General features: G+C 43.7%; 1 protein-coding gene across 1 annotated transcript in view; it reads left to right on the forward strand.

Moving 5' to 3' along the window:
* Positions 1 to 10,524, forward strand: part of ZFR (zinc finger RNA binding protein) — a 58,360-nt gene extending 47,836 nt beyond the window's left edge. The window contains 5 exon segments of the mRNA XM_040421006.1: positions 2,475 to 2,572; positions 3,389 to 3,484; positions 6,606 to 6,717; positions 7,274 to 7,371; positions 8,312 to 10,524. Coding sequence (XP_040276940.1) covers positions 2,475 to 2,572; positions 3,389 to 3,484; positions 6,606 to 6,717; positions 7,274 to 7,371; positions 8,312 to 8,491 — 584 coding nt within the window. The 3' untranslated portion in view covers positions 8,492 to 10,524.
* Positions 10,525 to 21,758: the final 11,234 nt, after the last annotated feature.

The raw sequence follows: 21,758 nt of genomic DNA on the forward strand, positions 1-21,758 counted from the left end.
GACGTCTTAATATATTTTTTAGTTTTAATTGAAATAAGAGCTAAAAATAGGATCAAAGAGGAGGAGAATTAGGGAGGAGCTGCTGTGATATTTTTCATTGTGGCAATAGTGTCTCTTTTAAAGAAGATCTGTCATGGGCTCAAAAAATGAAAAGTACATGTGCCGACATCCTGAGATCTGCCCCCCTCGTAGTATTCGGTGCACAATAGTGTGGTCTGCCATCAGGGCGGCAACCAAATCTTTTCTGTAGTTGGTGTCCACAATATCATTCTGATGCTGTCCAATTAGAGCAGACAGTCTCTGAGGGATACAGCAGCATCGATGGTGGACAAAAGCTTCAGAAGACCAGTCCTTGGTGTGACTGAAGTTTGAAGTCTCCTTCTGCTTGTGATCCCACTGTTCTGCTTTACTTGGGGAGCAGGCGGCTGTACGCACATGTACATACTCTGCCTTTTTAAGCCCATGGATACAGCCCATACAGCTGATAAGCCAGTTCCTGGGAGCGATGACTGATCATAGTCCTATGTGATCCTGCAGACTTTCCTCTAATGTTTGACTGCCCTTGCATCATTCTGTAGGAACTGTATGAGCACTGTAGTTCTCTAGTTTACTTTGCAGACCTTTCATTACATCTTATTTTATCATTGCATGCTTGATTCTGAGAAAGAAAAAGGAAACAAAGCAGTCGTTTGTCTGACCTAGTGTGGATCAGGTGCTGGCGTCATACTAAACTCTCCTGGGAGCTTTTCTGAAAGCCACCATGCAGATCTTCTGCTCCAAACAATTCCCATTGTACCTTCTGCTTCAATAAGGTTTTCTGCACCGCGCTCTGTCTGTCACCTAATCTCAGGGAGGCTTTGTCTTAACGACCACCATAACTCTACTAGGGAGTCATTTCTGCATGTGTAGATATTACGCGCCTGTTACCAGAAACCTGAAGTCGTCTTCTATATGGCATTTGCACATGAATTGGTACTGAACGGATTTAACCCTCGCTGCTGAGCCTTTCAAGCAGCTTGGTACATTTTGTGTTTTTCTTCCATCCTTATAGCTTTTCCTCTACAAAGCCTTGTAGCAGAGAATTGATCCTGTCAGGAATTGCTGCCAAGACATCGGAAGGATTTTTGACCAAGGTTTTCTTAGCTCAGTGTCACACCAGCCTTGTCTAATATTAGGAGGGGGTTTGGTTGCATAGTGCAGGCATCTGCTTCTTCTTCCTCCTCCTCCTTCATTCCTTTGAATTAGAAGCAGTGTTCACACTATTTTCTGTTGTGATGGGAACGAAATGCGAGTAAATGGATGAGTACGGTTACCTGAAGATTACGCTGGATTTTCTGGAAGAAATCGGAGGTTTAAGCTCTCTGGATGCAGTCATGGTTACTTTGCATTGCACACTGCTTAAGCTCCTGTTTTTTCCCTGACATGAGCATGAAATAGTGTGGGCACAGCCGTCTTTTCAATGATTAACCTCTTATCAGAATGGCCATTCAGAAATTTTATTGAAGTGATGTTCACTTTTTTTTAATAAAATTTTTTGCATGTTCTCCAACTGATAATCAGATGATTTGCAAATAGGACACATCGTTGCTGAAGTCCGAACATAATGAAGGAGCATAAAGCCGGCCCTAGACATAAGATGGAGGTTGGCTGTTCCAACCTCTGAAAGATCTTTCCCATGAAAGAACTTTCCATAAGCATGCTCTATCGGGTTGTCAGAGCATGCTTGTTTATGTCTATGGAGGCAGTAGAAGGAGTCTTAGCTAGGCGACCCCCCTCAGAAATCATACAGAGTTCACTTTCCTCTGCAGCAGTTGCCCAGAGTTGTCCCCCCCCATCCTACTGAAAACAGCATCCCTATTGCTATAGTCGCCTAATGTATGTGGATATTTTCACCCAATAGCGCTATGGTGATTTGCAGATCATCTTGTTATGAATTGGAGAATATAGGTTTTGCAGAATTTTGTGGATTATTCTTTTTTTTTTTTAATTGAGCCTTTAAGGGGTTGATCAATACAATGTTAAAGGGATGCAGAAATCCACACTGCTATGGTGGTCCATGCACAGCGCGGGGGAAAAGCAAAGTTGTCTTCTGAGCTGCGGTGGATTTCTGCATCCTCCCTGTCTTGTGATCTTTTGTACTAGTGCATTGTGTACAACCATCCTTCCTGGAAAACTTGCATTCTCTGCGGCTGCTGATTGCAGGCGTTTTCTACCACACAAAAAAAAAAAAAGTGACTCTCTGCACCTACGACAAATCTAGTCACCCGCGTTCCGCTTTCTATATTTCATTGGCTGATTAGCATTGTGCCTTGGATCCATCTCACCATTAGGGTGCGTCTGTAATTTCTCTCCTCTGAATGGCTTGTGTGACACTGTAGCTACATAAAAAAAAAAAAAAAAAAAAAGGATGTGTCTTGCTCACCTGGTCAAACACCCGTCCCTCACTGCACTTTTGCCAATTCAATTCATTTTAGATGTAACCTCGGTTTTGGTGAAAGACCCACCGGACGTCTTGGACAGGCAAAAATGCCTTGACGCTCTGGCTGCTCTACGCCACGCTAAGTGGTTCCAGGTTCGCAACATCATTTTACTTTCTTCTTGTAGCCTTATGAGAGAATAGCACGATCAATGTTTAATTTGTTGCACTTGTCCATGATAATGTTACGTTACATTATTATTTTTTTAAATGACCAGAAAAAATGTGGACTGACGATCCTATAAATGTTTACTGTTACTTTTTGTTAATATATATATTATTTTAGTATCTCCCCCCCCCCCCCCCCCCCCCATTTATGTTTTTTTTTTTTTTTTTTTTTTTTTTCTGGTCATGGAGTAGTCATTACTTAAAGACTCACTCGTATATTTTCAGCATCCCCCTCCCCCCACCTTCATAAACTGTGTTGTGAATCTGTAATATTCCATAAGGCTGCATAGTATCTTTGCTTAACAAATTAAATGTGTTAACTGCTTCCTGTTTAGCTTTGAAATGTTCCTCTAGTTCAGCGTAGGAAGTGAAAGGTACCGGGAACCCGTTTGGTATTGTGAGCAGAGTCCCAACAATGCACCAAACGGATTCTGGCCACCTTCCAGTCCCTACCTCTGTTTTTTATTTATTTTTTATTTTTTTTATTCCATGTTTTTATTCATTTATTTTCTTGCACATGTAATGAAATTATTTTTTTATTTTTATTTTTGTCTACAAGGCTTACAAGTGAAATTTACAGGAGATGACAGCATTTATTTATATTTTTTTAAAATATATAATTGCGTGTTCAAAATGCCATCCAGTTTGGCAGCTCATGATTTGGGCTTCCAATAACGATGGTATTTTAGTCTTTTTGTTGTTTTTGACGATGGCACTAATTTGCTTTTTGTTGTTGAACACAAGGCTAGAGCTAATGGATTGCAGTCCTGTGTCATTATCATCCGTATCCTGAGGGACTTGTGCCAGCGTGTGCCCACATGGTCCGATTTTCCAAGCTGGGTATGTATTAGGCTGCGGTTCTGTTTGTTGTATTTTTTCAATTGCATATCTAAAAAGCCACTCTGTTTTATCTCCTCTACAACAGCCCTGTGTTTTTATGGGGCTGTAGAATAATGCTCCCGTGGAGTCGGGGGTCTAGCTATCTAATAACATCCTAGATCCTGATCTAATGGCCGGGATTGGAGGAACCACGGATCCTGGCTGTATAACCCTTTTGATTGCTTCCAAGGGAACTCAACTTTTAATTGGGTCAACAGATTTCATTGGTGCCGTGACTAGAGGGCACTTGTGGGGACCTAGAAAAGACCCCATTGCTATTTGTTCATTAAATGGGTTATTCGAGAGTATAAAATTCCTCCCATATGCCTGAGCCCCCCCCCCACACACACACACACTGAATATGTTTGCGCCGCTCCTGGTCCCCGCACTGCCACTTCTCCCTGTGCGCGGATGAAAACATCCAGTATCTGCAGGTGGCAAACGGGGGTGAGGCCTCCCTAACGCCAGGAGGCTTGTCCCCGCCTGTAATTGGCTGCTCCCCTTGACACCGGATGTTTTCATCTGCAGTGTGGGGACCCAGGTGAGTATATTCAGTGTGGGGGCCCCGACATATGAGGGGAATTTTATACACTCGGATAATCCCTTTAAGCCTCTCTTAGCATACAGGTTGTCTTTAGTGGGATTAAAAAAAAAAAATCGAAAATGTAATTTTAAAATATTCAATTTGATAAAATACATAGAATACATTTTCTTGAACGTATTCATCTATTTTTTTGAATGAATATAATGTCATATGTTCTGTATCCGGTTCGATGTCAATGTATCTTTGCTCAAACATAAGACCACTTTGTTAATTTGTATTCATAAAATAATTAAAATAATGTTAAAATAAAGACCTATCCGTGGGACCGTAATAACCTGAAGAATTAAAGGGATCCTCAGTTATTAAAAATGTTCCCAAAGGCAGGATCTGTAGTAACATAACGAGACCGTACTTGCTGCTGCTCCTCTGCCTCCCTCCAGTCTTTGTTTACCTGGCTGAAGAGGTGGCGTAACCGTATATACACACACGACTGCTGCAGCCTATCACTAATCTCAATGGTAAATGGCACCAGACCATTGAGGCTAGTGATTGGCTGCAACATTTACATATATATGGACACATCACATCAGTCAGATAGTAATTTTTTTTTTTTTATTCCCTGCTTTTTGGACGTCTTGATTAAACATTACAGCTGTCATAAAATAAAAAAAAAGCAGAGTCAGAAAGTAATAGAATTTTGTGCCATTAAGGGGTTAAAAGCATTGCTTCATGAGATCATCTGTTTGCCCATATGGATGCCTAGAGAGGGCACTGCTTAAAGGGGTTGTCTCATCTCATACATTGGTAGCATATTGCCAGGATGTTAGATATACAATTTGAATATGAAAAACCGGCACTCTTTACCTGGTCAACACGCAGGGAGCAATATAGATAAAATATACATTTATCATTTAAGAATCAATCGTGAAGAAAATCTCTTTAAAAGAAAATCACTTTAAAAGAAAAAAGGGGGTAATACCCTTGCATAGAAATCGTACATAAAAATGATGCATAAAACTGGTGCATGAAATTGTGGTTAAAAATGCGTATGCCGGATTCAGCCTTTCAGTGGGTGGGGGGTTCCCCGTTATTCTGGTACCACGTCGGTGGAAGTGGGGACTCAATCAGTGATAGCCTGTAGTCAGGCGTATATAGTTCTTAGAAATAGTTTTTTGTAGTTATGCAAATATGTGGGTGGCGGAATGAATGGTCATTCAGCAATCATCTCCACCATATATTATCTATTGATGGAGTTTTCCAATGGGTGAATCGGTTGTTTATATTTGATTGAGGAATGCCACTTTGTGATCTCTAAAATGATTAATTTGTCAATGAGCTTCGGATAATTTTCAATACAATTGGTTCGTTGATTAGTAGGTTAATATGTTAGTATATTCATCATTTGTAATGCTGCTTTACTGTGAATTGTTAGCCAGTCACTGTTAATGATGGTATTGGCAGGGTGTTAGTCTGTCAGTCGGGTGCTGTACCTGGTGTGGCGTCCCACACGGTAAGAAGGTCCGCACCCTGTGTTTACCTTCTCCGATGGTTTCGTCAGTTGCGGCCGCTGGTGCGCCTTTTGGTACTCTGTCGTCCCACGTGGGTATGGCGTCTCAAGTCGATCCGCGTTCACTGTATAGCAATCTTTTAATCCGAAAAAAGAGAAGGTTGTAATTGGAAGCGCTTCCAAAGTATACAATAGTCGTGTCCATCCAGCGGTACAACTGCGGGTTTGTTATGCTTTCACCATACGCGTTTCGGAGGTCTAAGCTGCCTCCTTCATCAGTGGTTACCCGCTGTCTGCCATTGAGTTAGTTCTTATTCCAGACTATTGTACCATACAATTCCAAACAAAACAGTGTTGCTTTTTTCCCGTGTTGTGTGAATATTGCCAGGATGGGCCACCAATGTCAGATAGGTGCGGTTCCACTTCTCGGACCCGCACCTATTTCCAGAACCGGGCATAATCCTAGCGACATGCCACCAGTGTATGAGATGAGACAGCCCCTTTAATAAAAGGGTTTTACCATTTACTTTAATATTAATAGCCTATCCTCAGGGTAGTCCATCACTATCTGGTTGGCAGGGATCTGACACACCAGATGTGCTGCAGTAGTGCCAGCGTCAGAAGTACACAGCTCCGTCTGTTTCTGTAGTCGGCGGATGTGAACTGCAGCGCCGCTCCGAAAGAAGTAACCAGTTCCATCCACTACAGCTGTGTAGTCCCAGCAGCTATTGAGGTCCTATCCTGAGGACCGGGCATTAGTAGAAAAGTATCCTTTTAATACTGCATTGGCCAGTGCTACACAGATGGAAACAAATATATTCCAAAAGACAAATGAGGTGACGACCCAAATAACATAAACCAGCATACCATATACATAACACATGAAATCCTGGCAAATAATCTCTCACCAATTCCAGGCGTCTTCATTCATCCATGTACATACAAATTTGTTGCCCATCACCTTTAAAGAAGAGCTGTCGCCTCTCCTGACATTTTTGTTTTAGCAACTACTTGCATCTTATGTTTTACAGGCCTTGGAGTTGTTGGTGGAGAAGGCAATAAGCAGCTCGTCGGGCCCCCAGAGCCCTGGTGATGCGTTGAGGAGAGTCTTTGAGTGTATTTCTTCGGGCATTATTTTAAAGGGTGAGTGGTTCTAATGGATGCCAATCACTTTGCTCCTCTGCAGTGGACCCTGATTCAGATGGTGATGTTAAGGTCTGCGTTACGGCTTCAGCTATCGATTTTATTTTTGTAATCATGTATTCTACTGATTAATCGAGTACTTTACTTTAATAAGGGAAAAAGTAATTAAAGGAACGTTTTCCCCGTGGCATCAGGTCCGTTTGTGTCGTCGTCTTCGCCCCCGCAATCAGCCCCCAGTGCTCCCTGAAATGTAATTCAGTAATCTAAGTGAATAGCTGCCATGTCCATAAACCATTGTGTACATTGTGAATTGTCCCCTAAAGAGGGAGTTACTCCCCATAAACCACAGTCAGGAGAGGACTAGTTCTCTCACAGTGAGTCTCCGTAAGCGACTTTACACTGTGCATAATGGTCATGACGTAAAGGGAATCCCATCACTTGAGGCATATAAAGTGGGTAAGCACATGCAGTCTGCATCACTGGTGGCAACTTGCCAAGAGTATTCCAAGAAATACTGCATTTCCACACGGTCATCATTTTTTCTTTTCTTTGACAGGTGGGCCCGGTTTACTTGACCCATGTGAAAAAGATCCTTATGACACTTTAGCTACTATGACTGATCAGCAAAGGGAGGATCTCACTTCCAGTGCACAGGTAACGTTTCTGTATTAGCCTAAGGGATATGTTTTTTGCCTGCACATTGGTCTCTGAAAGAGATGGGTCTGTGACTAGGTGATTACTTTTTGTCCAGTTAAGATCAAGAGGCGCAGAGATACACATTCTGGAGCCGATTTTTATTATTCCTGTCCTAAATTTAGACCGTAAAAAAACTTGTGCCACCTCCTAGATGATCTTATTTTGCACCAGTTTGTGCCAAAATAATGGTGCATACTATTAACAAATGTGGCAATCTTTAAAACTCCATGCTATCTTCTAGACGCTTTTCATGTCTAGTGAAGCAAAAAAGTTTCTCAAACGCATAATAAATTTGGCACATGCCATGTAAGCCAATGTTTTTTTTTTTTTGTTTTGTGCAATTTGAGCTAGAATGGGGCATTTTCTTAGTAAACCTCCCTCATAACGAATATGCCTGCAGAGGATAAGTGGGTGCACTAGCACTTGATCTACTTTCTATAGAACGTATTGCCTCTTGCCTCACTTGGTAGTTTTTGATCATAGTCCGTGAGCGGGCCATATGTTTTGGAGTGGCATTGATCGCGCACACAATCATAGGTTACAATGATGCTGTGCATGTCGGGCCGCCCGCGGGGCTATTGTTAAGCACTCATTATCATATGAGTGCGGGCAGCCCGACGTGCACAGTATCATTGTAATCTATGATGGTGTGCGCACGATCAATGCCACTCCGGGACCTATGGCCCGCTCACTGACTCGGAGGGCATACGGTCGTGTGCAAGAGGCCTAAAGGTGCGTTTAGATGCACAGACAGAGCAGGCAATTATCAGGAACCGTTCCTGAAAACTGTCTGCTCATCACCAGCACGCTGTTACCCTGTAATTCATTTTCTCGTACTTTTATATTTCAAATCTGGTGCTGTTCATGTTCCAAGACCGAATCTCTTGTCTTCCTGCAGTTTGCACTAAGGCTGCTCGCCTTCCGACAAATCTACAAAGTGCTGGGCATGGATCCACTGTCTCAGACGAACCAGCGCTTTAACATTCACAGCAACCGCAAGAGACGGCGAGACAGCGACGGCGTGGACAGCTTCGAAGCTGAAGGGAAGAAAGATAAAAAGGATTACGATAACTTCTAAACGAAAAGCCGAGCTTCATGAGGCATCTCGTCTCCTGGAGAAATACATTTCCACTAACAGGAGAGGTTTCATCCCGTCTGCTGCAGGGTTACATGTCCTGATGCCTTCATCTTGTTGTTACCTTGCTCCAGGCTCTGATGTTTCATCTCCGGAGTTGTTAATAGGTTAAATATTTGTATAGTTGTTAAAATTGACGCGTTCCTTTCCCCTGCCTCCATACTGCTGGTAAATCTGTCCTGGTGCCGAGGACCGTGTGCGCCCACACGATGACTTCGCATCGGGACAGCTTTACACTTTCCATTTTAAGCTTTGGGTGGTCGGTGTCTCTTTATAGGCAGTAGTTGTATTTAATTTTCAGACGTGTTTTTAAGTTTTGTGTTGCGTTGTATGACATAGCCGGCAGGGGGAAGCCTTCTTTAGTTGTAAGTTACATGAATAGATATGGCATGTGTCCTCACTAATTTCTTTTATTTTTTCCTTGTAAATTGAATCCACTTGGATGCATTGTGTGAAGACTAAAACACATTCTTTGCTTTTGTTTCTCTCCCCCCCCCCCCCCCCCCCCCTCCTTTTGCAATTTTTAGCACTCTGAAGTAAACGTCTCTGGAAATCTTGTGGCATTTTGTCTCAATGGGTTAAATATATATATAATTGTAACTAAGGCAGCTTTCTATTTGCATTTTAGTTGTGCTGGGGACTGTGTAAAGCGAATCTATAACCATATTACACAGTTTTCCGGCACCCAATGCTCTTGTGATGCATGATTATCACTTTAAGTTTGCTTTTATAACCATTAGATCTGTTTGCAAACTATTCCTGTTTTGATATATAGAAAACCTAACGTGAACAAGGCTCCAGTTAATGGTAAAGAGAAACCAGTACATTGTAGAAGCTTGTGTGTTTCCAAGGTCTGCAAGCTGCGGGTCTTTAGTGGTTGCTAAACTACAACTCCCAGCTTTCTGGGTGTGCTGGAAATTGTCTCACAACTCCCAGCATGCGCTGACTGCGAGGGCATGTTGGGAGAGAATGGTAGACAACAGCTGGAGGCCCGTAGGATGCATTGACGTGATTTAGAGAATGGGAGTTCTCAATAGGTCAACTCCTGTGTTGTAAGGCCTGGCATTCATAAACTGAAGGTAACCTGGGTATGTAACATAGTACATAAGGCCAAAAAAAAGACATTTGTCCATCCAGTTCGGCCTGTCATCCTGCAAGTTGATCCAGAGGAACGAATTGTGGTTCCAGCAATTCCCTTATATAATTAATATATTCAGAAATACTGCAAAGCTGCTTTGAGGATCTGTTGGAAGATCTTTTTTGCGGTGGTCTAGAAGTTAGATCCCATTTGCTTTAGTAACTTGGTAATTAAACTTAGCCATTTTCAGTCTCCATATTAAAGTCCTTTTCAACTGGGTTCACCAATCATAGACAAGCTCAGCCTTTCCTGTGACTGCTTTAGGGGTAGGTTCACACTGAGGTTTTTTTGTTTTGTTTTTTTTGGAGCAGGTTTTTTTTCAGACAAAGCCAGAAGTGGATTTGAAATGAATGAGAAATATCAAGGAAGGACTTTGTATTTCTCCTTCCTGCTGGCTTTGGTTGAAAAACCTGCCTTAAAACTGTGTGAACCTACCTTTTGTACTTTAGTGTGAATTATGTGGTCACCTCTCCACTTTTTTTTTTTTTAAGCTGCCTACACCACACCTGAGCTCCCGATATACCATAAAGGTCTATGGTGGGAATACTACTTTAGGCTGGTTGATGTCAGTCTGCAGCTCTTTGTGAATGTAGTAAAATTGATCCATAATTTCCTGCTCTGTTCACCAAAGCCCGCCCCCGAGGAGCCGACTGCGTGACACACAGGTTTTCTTTATGCTTCTCTTCAATCGTTTGTAGTCACACTCCTCCATAAGATCAGAACTCCTACTGAAATGGCAAAACCCAGTAGCTGCCCCTAATGCTTCCATGGGTTTACCATTCACCACTGTGAAGGGGTCATGGTCTCTGTGCCCCAGGCCACAAAATAACATGCCTTAGACTGCAGAAAAATGACAAATGATTTTCACATTAATGGCTGACCTGACTTTTTGGTCTGCTTCATATTGTCCAATCTTTTGCACTGGCCAAACACATACAGCAGCTGTCAGCTCACCAGGTGTCCACCTGGCAAGCTCCATAAATTAATTGTGTGCATATATATCTCGGTGAGTAGAGCGAGACAAGCTGCCGCCTGGAATTTCTGGCCGCTTATCTCCCGACAGTCATGGTGGTGTTGCAGTTTCAACTATATTTTCTTTGATTTATTTTGCTAAGGCTAGGGCGACACAAGTCACAATATAACTGTAGGATACCTATAATTTTTCACATCGCTTGGAATTTTTTCAATGATATTGGGTTACCGGGTCATTGTGGGTTAGGGCTGTGGAGTCTTGGCCTAAAGCAGTGATCCCCCAACATTTGGTTCTCCAGCTGTTCTAAAACTACAGCTCTCAGCATGCTCTGGGAGATGTAGTGTTACACCAGCTGGAAAGCCGTAGATTGGGAATCAGTGGCCTAAAAAAAAAAAAGTGTCCTCCCTGAGGATCCGTTCTAGTGCAAAGAGTGAGGCGAGTACAGTGCGTCAGTCCAGCCTTACTGCTACTAACTTTCTACCTGTTTTTAGTGTCCCAGCAAAGTTACTTGAGCGTCTGAGGAAGCTTTTGGTTCGGCCTTTGTTCATCAGGGATCTCATGCGGGTTGCATCATATGCTGTCCATGTGAACTCTGCCAGTAAAACCATTTGTTGTCAGCACAGCAGTGAAATAAATTTGGAAGTGGACAATCTGGCGCTTCTCTGTGTCCTTAGTTTTTACTTTCAGACTCTGAGGTGATACGATAAAGAGTGGAGGTGCAAGCGCGGTCCAGGGCTTTCACTCGCAGCTTTCTCTTGCTTCCTCCTAGTAGGAAAAGTGTAAGAGAAGTCTGTATGGCATACAGGCTGATGTACAGAAGATAGAAACGTCCTTTGCCACTTATGATGAGCCCATGTGCTGCAGCAAAATCCTCATGTATCACATAGGGGTTGGGTTGCACATTTCCTCCTTTGTGTTGCAAAGGGTGAAAATCTCCGACCGTTCACTTTAGGGATTAGAAAATGAGCAGCATACTCTGAATTCCACGCGATTTATTTTTCTATATATATGGATGTGCTTTTTTAATATTCCAGTTTCATCCATCTATTGTACTCTAAATTGGGGTGAATTCCACAGAGCATGAATTCACTCTAAGGGCTCATGTACACGACTGTATGTATTTTGCGGTCTGCAAAAAATACGGATGATGTCTGTGTTGCATCCGAGTTTTTTATTTTGCGGATACGTTGTAACAACGGCTATTCTTGGCTGCAAAATGGACAAGAATAGCACATGCTTTATCTTTTTTGCAGAGCTATGGAACATTCATACCCATCGAAATCCTATCCGCAAAAAAAAACGTAATGGACACGGAAACAAAATACGTTTGTGTGCATGAGCCTTAAGGGTGAATTCAAACACTGCTTACATTTTGTTACAAAAAAAATTTTATGCAGTTTTTCCAGCAAGACCTTTGAGTGGATTCAGCAGGAGAGAGAGGTATGAGTCCTTTCTTCATAGTTCTCATTCCTTTTAAATCCACTTCTACCTTTCGCTCAAACACTTTAAAAAAAATAAAATAATTTGTGAGAATCCGTCCTACGCTCCCATTCACACAGCATCTTGGCACAGGCAGCTGCATGGACTCTGCCTCCCATTGGTCTTCATGGCAGGCTGTGCTGCTGTTCATACGGTTGCGGTTTAGGGCTAATGCACACAATCGTATTTCTTGTCCGTGATAAAGTAGCCCTACATTAGAGCATTTGAGATACACTCTGGTGCTCCAAATCAATGTACCCCCAGGGGGTTAATCTCCACGGCGTAGTTGAGACTAGACACTGACACAGGAGCTGTCAAAGCAATCTCTAACTTTTATTACACAGAGTAAGCGTATATACATCTTCAGAAGAGGGCAGTCCTCACTGAGGCATAAAACATTGTTTCATTGGTCAAAAAGGAAGAAGAGATAAGAGAGAGGAGATAACACTCTGGCATCTGTGCACTGGGCACTACTTTGGAATGTGAACTAATGTAAACATCTGGTTACCGTCGCCATTTTGTAATGGCTTCTTTTCTAACAATAATACTGCATACGTTATATGTGACACTTCAAAAAGGGGCTTCTCTATAGGCAGTGAATAATATATACATATCATCAAGCCATATGATTGGCTTATGCACTCCTTCACACTCTATATACCTCCCTTGGGACACCTGTACAAGGATGAGAAAACAGACACCTCTCACAGCACAGCTCTTTGCCCCCCTCCCTCTCCTCCAGCCTTGAAACAAAGAGGGGGGTGGGGAAGCACTTGAAAAAGAAAAAGTTAACTCATTACAGTCCTAGAGATATAAAATTCACACATCTTTAACAGTCCCCCCTTGAATTTCATTCTCTCCCTAAACCTAAACATCTGTCCCAATGCTCCGACATCCTCTTCACCAACTTCCACAACAAGCCATACCTAGCGAACAGCCTTCCGTGACACTAGATTTGAGCACGGGGAAGTCAGATGATCTTTCCCTAACTGGCGTTGACATTATATGGGGGGACTGGAGGTCATCAGTGCTTCTGATTTTCTGGATCGATGTTTTCATACAATTTTTTCTATATTCTTTTGAGTCATGATCAACAGTCACACAAGGGAAAACCAGTCTCAACACTTCCTTGAAATCAATCCAATTATGCTTTTCTTTGAGCTTCACTGTGCTTGTGGTCAACAACACTCGGAATGGACCATCAAACCAGGGTTTTAGGACTTTCCTAATGTGTCTTTTACTACCACCCAATCTCCAGACACAAGTGGGTGGGTTCCTGGTACTTTATCAAAACCTGGAAGTGAAGCAAAAACTCGAAAATGTACTTTAGTCAAATGCTTGTACAAACTGATCACATAATCTGTCAGACAACCATGTTGCATCTGAAGCTGCTGTGGGAAATAAAATCCTATCCTAGGGCTGACCCAAAAAGGACCATATAGGGACAAAGGCCTGTCTCACGGTTAGGGGTATACCTTACTAAAAGAGGGCTACCAGCAGGCACTCTATTAAGGCCTTTGAATCTTTAACTTAGTGTCCCGTTCAGTTCCTTTTTCCCTACTCTACTGCTGCTTTGTGGATGGTACGAAGCATGTAAGGCCTGTCCTCCACCCAAAACCTTCATCATCTCCTGCATCACTTCACCTGTGAAGTGAACACCTGTGTCACTTTCAATGATCTAAGGTACCCCATACCTGCCACAACTTCGGCCATAATCTTCTTTACTTCTTTGGGTACGGTTTTGGCCATCCTGAAAACAAGTCATCACATATCAATACATACTCATACATGCCCACCTTGGGTAGTTGGAGGTAGTCTGCAAACATTGAAACAGATATAAAAAGTAAGACGTGTTTCTTGGGTACCTTAACCACCTTGCCCACGTTCTGGGCACAAATAATTTATCCTTGAGTATGTCTGACTGTTACAGTGCTGAACCCTGGGGCGTGCCATATGCTACGTACTAAATCACACATAGCAGTTTTTGTCTGGTGCATCACTCCATGGGTTGCCTGTGCCATCGTGGAGTCGAGGGACCTGGGAAGGCAAAGTTTCCCTTCTTATTTGTAGTCCCCCTTTTTCCATCCACCGGTCCCTTTCCTCCTTCCCCATCTGGTTCTGTAAGGTCTTAAGAACTTTCGGGAGACAGGAGGAGTTATTTCAGGGACCTAAACTGTGGCCACTTAAGACAGGGGTCTGCTTAGGTAATTTGGCAGCCATTTTTGCCGCCTGATCTGCCGTGGCTTTCCCCTTTGCCTCCTCTGCATCTGTTTACAGTGGCCTTTCGTTGCTATCATCACCTCTCATGTTAGTGACAAGAGGGCTTCCATCAGAGACCTCACTGCTTCCCCATTTTCGATGGGTTTACTTGAAGTGATCAAGGAGTCTCTGGCTTTCCATATGGGCCCATAGTCATGGGCTATCCCAAAAGCACACTTGGAATCAGTGTAAATGTTGGCTGTTTTTCCATCTGCATATCTGCAAGCCATCTTCAGAGTCTTTTAGCTCCACTTCTTGAGCAGACATGTGTGGTAGTTCACGTTTAATCACCACTGCCCAACCTGTGTAGTACCTGCCATCCTGGCCACACCTCGATCCATCCACAAAGAGCACATGATCTAGATTACCTAATGGCTGATTTACCAAATCCCACTACCTCTTGTGACATCATCTGCAAACAGTCAGGAGCCTCTTCCTTTGAATCTGGAAGAAAAGTTTAAAGTGCGGTGCCCTAACTCTTCCCTCCCTCCCCCCCCCCCCCCCCCCCCCCCCCCCTTGATCCAGAAGCAACAGGGTGGCTGGGTTCAAAGTATTACACCTTTGGAGAGCAACATTGTCAGGCAACAAAATGGAACACTGCATTCTCAAATAACGGGCAACGAAACAATCATTTGGATTGTACGTTCATGAGGATAGATGTAATATCACCATCACTTTGTGGTTCAGAATTATCTCAGAGCTTTCATCAAGCATAGCTAGTACAACTACTACAGCTCTGATGCAGAAAGGGGCACCTCTGGTCACGGGATCAAGTCTGACTGAATAATATGCTACGGGGCGTTATTGCTGGCCATGCAGTTGGGTGAGGACAGCTGAGTCATGGCCACTCACTTCATAACAATACAATCTAAATGTAATAATCTGATAGGCCCAGTGTGGGGGAACACAAAGTTGCCAGTTCTAGGCATAAAAAGCATCTACCACCTCATCTGTGAGGCGGTAGGGACTAAAGGACAAATCACAGTGGAGTGAGTAGGGGTAATGGGAACCTGAGCCAACAAGGTGTGTGTGTGTGTGTGTGTGTATTGGGCATGATATGGGTGTTAGAAACTGTGGCTTCATTAACGGCATGTAGGTCATGTACCATCCAATGGTGAGTGGTTTTGCTTTCTTAGCTTCTGGGAGTACTGATACACACATGCACCAGGGAATTTTATCACTAATGGCCAACAAACAAAGTTCCTGGTCGTTGAGGGCACCTGTAAGCTTCACAGTGCCGTCCTCCTGATATGAGATACCAGCATGTACTTTTGCAAGCAAATCTGCACCCAGGAGGCAACAAGGGGCGTTACCACTGACCAGGAAACGGGCAAGCGCATCTTGGTTAGGGATGTCCCGATACCGGACATTTGCACGAGTATATGTACTCGTGCAAATGTCCCCGATACCACTGCTGATACCTGTGCGTCGCTTCTAAATGTGTCTGTGGCCGTCCGCGGCCTGCCCCTGCATCTCGCACAGCAAATACAGCTTCTTCTTGCTCCCAGTCTCCGCCCCTCGCCCTGATTACCAGCGGCCGCCACCGTCCCCGGCTCCTCCCCCCATGTTCCCGACATCCCCCCCATGTTCCAGACATCTGATTTCTGAATCGGAGTACAGGAGCAAGCCAGCCGCAGGAAATGCCTCTCCAGAGTCCAGACACCCTCCGGCCTCCTCAGAGTTCGCCTGCCAGTAGTTTTAAAAGTTATAGGAACCGACCCTAGTAAGTGTATAAAGCTTAGTTAGAAGATTATAACCAGCCCAAGTGGTCACAGACAGAAAGAAATAAAGGTGTCGTGTCTGTCTTCTATGGCCCTGGTCCTTCCCTTCCTGCCTGCAAGCTGCACATTGATCTCTAAAAGCAGGCATTAGGGCAAGAAGAAATATACAGTCGTGGCCAAAAGTTTTGAGAATTACATAAATATTGGAAAAGTTGCTGCTTAAGTTTTATAATAGCAATTTGCATATACTCCAGAATGTTATGAAGAGTGATCAGATGAATTGCATAGTCCTTCTTTGCCATAAAAATTAACTTAATCCCAAAAAACCTTTCCACTGCATTTCATTGCTGTCATTAAAGGACCTGCTGAGATCATTTCAGTAATCGTCTTGTTAACTCAGGTGAGAATGTTGACGAGCATAAGGCTGGAGATCATTGTCAGGCTGATTGGGTTAAAATGGCAGACTTGACATGTTAAAAGGAGGGTGATGCTTGAAATTATTGTTCTTCCATTGTTAACCATGGTGACCTGCAAAGAAACGTGTGCAGCCATCATTGCGTTGCATAAAAATGGCTTCACAGGCAAGGATATTGTGGCTACAAAGATTGCACCTCAATCAACAATTTATAGGATCATCAAGAACTTCAAGGAAAAAGATTCTTGTTAAGAAGGCTTCAGGGCGTCCAAGAAAGTCCAGCAAGCGCCAGGATCGTCTCCTAAAGAGGATTCAGCTGCGGGATCGGAGTGCCATCAGTACAGAGCTTGCTCAGGAATGGCAGCAGGCAGGTGTGAGCGCATCTGCACGCACAGTGAGGCGAAGACTTTTGGAAGATGGCCTGGTGTCAAGAAGGGCAGCAAAGAAGCCACTTCTCTCCAAAAAAAACATCAGGGACAGATTGATCTTCTGCAGAAAGTTTGGTGAATGGACTGCTGAGGACTGGGGCAAAGTCATATTCTCCGATGAAGCCTCTTTCCGATTGTTTGGGGCATCCTGAAAAAGGCTTGTCCAGAGAAGAAAAGGTGAAGCATCCTGAGACCATTCATGTGTGGGGTTGCTTCTCATCCAAGGGAGTGGGCTCACTCACAATTTTGCCAAAAAATACAGCAATGAATAAAGAATGATACCAAAACACCCTCCAACAGCAACTTCTTTTAACAATCCAACAACAGTTTGGTGAAGAACAATGCATTTTCCAGCACGATGGAGCACCGTGCCATAAGGCAAAAGTGATAACTAAGTGGCTCGGGGACCAAAACATTTACATTTTGGGTCCATGGCCTGGAAACTCCCCAGATCTTAATCCCATTGAGAACTTGTGGTCAATCCTCAAGAGGCGGGTGGACAAACAAAAACCCACTAATTCTGACAAACTCCAAGAAGTGATTATGAAAGAATGGGTTGCTATCAGTCAGGAATTGGCCCAGAAGTTGATTGAGAGCATGCCCAGTCGAATTGCAGAGGTCCTGAAAAAGAAGGGCCAACACTGCAAATACTGACTCTTTGCATAAATGTCATGTAATTGTCGATAAAAGCCTTTGAAACGTATGAAGTGCGTGTAATTATATTTCACTACATCACAGAAACAACTGAAACAAAGATCTAAAAGCAGTTTAGCAGCAAACTTTGTGAAAACTAATATTTGTGTCATTCTCAAAACTTTTGGCCACGACTGTACATTACTGTATGATGGCCACAAGACTATTATACTGAGGAGGGAGGGGCTTCAAAAATTGTTGTCCTGACTCCTTACAGTAGCGTCTCCTTGTGGCCCTCATACAGTATAACATCTCCTTGTGGCTGCCCCCATACAGTATAACGTCTCCTTGTGGCCCCCATACAGTATAACGTCTCCTTGTGGCTGCCCCCATACAGTATAACGTCTCCTTGTGGCTGACCCCATACAGTATAACGTCTCCTTGTAGCTGCCCCCCATACAGTATAACATCTCCTTGTGGCTGCCCCCCATACAGTATAACGTCTCCTTGTGTCCCCCATACAGTATAATGTCTCCTTGTAGCTGCCCCCATACAGTATAATGTCTCCTTGTAGCTGCCCCCATACAGTATAATGTCTCCTTGTAGCTGCCCCCATACAGTATAACGTCTCCTTGTGGCTGCCCCCATACAGTATAACGTCTCCTTGTGGTGTGGCTGCCCCCATACAGTATAACGTCTCCTTGTGGTGTGGCTGCCCCCATACAGTATAACGTCTCCTTGTGGCTGCCCCCATACAGTATAACGTCTCCTTGTGGCTGCCCCCATACAGTATAATGTCTCCTTGTGGCTGCCCCCATACAGTATAACGTCTCCTTGTGGCTGCCCCCCATACAGTATAATATCTCCTTGTGGCCCCCATACAGTATAATGTCTCCTTGTGGCTGCCCCCATACAGTATAACATCTCCTTATGGCCCCCATACAGTATAACGTCTCCTTGTGGTGTGGCTGCCCCCATACAGTATAACGTCTCCTTGTGGTGTGGCTGCCCCCATACAGTATAACGTCTCCTTGTGGCTGCCCCCATACAGTATAACGTTTCCTTGTGGCTGCCCCCATACAGTATAACGTCTCCTTGTGGCTGCCCCCATACAGTATAATGTCTCCTTGTGGCTGCCCCTATACAGTATAACGTCTCCTTGTGGCTGCCCCCCATACAGTATAATATCTCCTTGTGGCCCCCATACAGTATAATGTCTCCTTGTGGCTGCCCCCATACAGTATAACATCTCCTTATGGCCCCCATACAGTATAATGTCTCTTTGTGGCCCCCATTCAGTGTAATGTCTCCTAGGAATGTTATAGTTCTGTTTTTGGGCCTTTTGGTTGGTCAGTGGTCAGAAAATACATGTGTGTGTATTTTATTGTTAAAATTGGTATCGGTAATTGGTATCGGTGAGTACCTAAATAAAAGTATCGGTACTCGTACTCAGTCTTAAAAAAATGGTATCTGGACATCCCTAGTTAGGGGCAAATCTAATATGGATGGTTTCTGTTGAAAAGGGAGCGTACTACTTTCCCATCCACTTCTACCCAAAGACTGGTGTCCTTGGAGAGTAAATCAGGGGAGGCCATGTTTGCTGTGCACAACTGTCTTGGCTGCTCCAGTATCAATCAAAAATGGGACTACTTCTTTATCACCCAGAGTGAGGGATATCATTGGGCCAGACTGAATCTGCTAAAAATGTTTAAAAGTAGAGCCAATACTGGATTTCCTGTTTCCTAATCTTGATCTAACTCCCCCTTACCTGTCTTTGTGTTCTCCTTATGACAAAAAAACATGGGTGTCTGTGGGGACGGACAGTGATCCGGGCATGGTCAACATAGAATACAATCCTCTCGTGTGGTGTGGACGAGGAGTACCAAACACAGCACAACACTCTCTCTTCTGGGATCTGGGTCCCACAGACTCTGCAGGCCCATCTCCCAGGACCATTATAGGGTGGCAGACTTACTTTTTCCCTCACTTCAATGAGGCGTTTGACATCAGGGCTGAAGCAATGCCAAAGGAACACTACCTATGGTTGGCACCACTGAACCACCCAATGCTGCTTGATGTTACTCTGCATTTTGGCTTACAGAAGTATCCAACTTTCCCTATCGCGGAATTAATAGACTGGAAAACAGGACTTCTCATCTTCCATGGGAGTGTCTTATAACTAGGGGATGGGCACAAGGGCTGTCGTTATCTGTAACGTCCACCCCTATCCTCCTCCCTCCGCTCTGAGTCATCTAAGTCCACCCCTTTCAGTCGGACGCTGTGGTCCTCCTTTTGTCCGTCAGTAGTGTCCCAGCTATCCATAAGAACAGAGCTCTGATGTTAAGCACAACACTTAACATGTAACACGTAACTTCAAACATTGAAACAAACAGATCTGACAATACAGACATTAACACACAAAGGGCCCATAAGAAACTTTCCATTGACTTCAATAAAAAAAAAAATGTACAGTTCAATCAAAACTGTTGGCACCAATAAAAAAAACAAAAAATCTTCCAAGAAAAATAAAATAAAATCCTCAATGCGCATATTATTTAAAAAACAAATATCGTACTCCATACGCATTCACATTTTCATGTACTCATTTTCACAAACAGCTCATAACCACGCCCTTATACATAAAATGTGAATTGCATTCACAGCTCTGCTAAAAACATCCATCAGTCTTCACACATTCGCCTCAACTACAACTCAAAGCCACACCCATTCACATTCCACTAAATCATTTGTCTTCCAACCCAGCCACATAGCTTACTTTGTTTCATCCCAAAACTTGCAGCACAGACAAACACAGCTTTCCTGGAAACAGATAACCACACAACACCACACCCAGAATTGCTGATGGTCTGTCGCTGTTGTGCTGTTTTCCAATGTCTTCTGGTCTTCACTCTGTGATTAATCAAATCTTATAAGAAGACAATATACATGTTATAATCATACAGTCATTTTGTTAAAAGCTGGATTCCCACATTACACTGCTTTGGAAAGAAGAAAGAAAATTATTGAACAATTCTTCGTCTGCATGAGTCCCTCCCCCCTCTTCCTTTTGCCCGCTCCTCTTATCTCAGGAATGTTTCTGTGTGAAGGCAGGGGAAAGTGAATCTCTGCAGCTCACACTGGATACAATACTTCCATTAACTGACCATCTTTTACTGCTGTAATCTTCCCTATTTAAACACACACATTTCATTAGGGTAACAAAACTTAACCAGGTCATTTCTGAACATTTAACACAAGCGCCGTTCTGATTGCAGACACTGGGGCACTTTCTTTCTTGCTAGTGCCATCAATTAACATCCTGACACTGCTCTGTTTTCTCACTCATTAGAACCCCCCCCCCCCCTCTCAACATCACAGGAGTTCTGATGCCCACAGTCTGTAAGCTCTAACTTCACAGTTTCTTACAGATTTTCATCCCTGTTGCCAGCCGGGCGACCTGCTGTCCGGGGCCACACTTCTCTAACATTCTTTTTCACATTATAACTTTCAATTCTCCATTAATATCACATCCTGCAATCTTCATTAACTTCTTATAATTTTTACATGTTGACTTCCTTCTTCTCTCGCTTCAAGCTGAGGAGCAGTATATTCTCCTTCTTCATGTGAGTGGGACTGACCCATCTCAAAACAACAGTATGTCAGACTGACACACACACAAAACAGAGGAGTGATCAGCACCTTTAACCCTTTCCTCCGCAGACAAAGGATTCACCCTCCCCTCTGGTTGGTTCAAATCTGACTATCACGTCTGACTAGTCAGCTGGGACTCCCCGCACGTCTTCCCCTGCTCCAGGGGTCAGGCGGGCTCCGCCGCGTCTTCCTGGGGTCAGGTCAGGTGGAGAATATCTCCGCAGTCTTCCCTTATCTCAAAGGGTCATGAGGCTCCACGCGTCTTCCTAGCCAGGTGAGCCAGAGTTTACTTTGTCCCACACCTCGGCGCTACAGCGCCCCCCTTCCAAACCAGGAGGTTACTGTCCCCTCCCTTTTGTCTGTGGTTTTACTGTCTGTGCTCAACTCACTCCTCACATAAATCACAGACACACACAAAACATATACACACCAGAGTGATCTATAATTTCAGACTATTGGTTCTATAGACTCCAAGCTTTCAGCATTACAGCCGACTACTATACTTACATCGGT

Source organism: Bufo bufo, chromosome 2 (genome assembly GCF_905171765.1).
Source record: "Bufo bufo chromosome 2, aBufBuf1.1, whole genome shotgun sequence".
Lineage (NCBI taxonomy): Eukaryota > Metazoa > Chordata > Amphibia > Anura > Bufonidae > Bufo > Bufo bufo.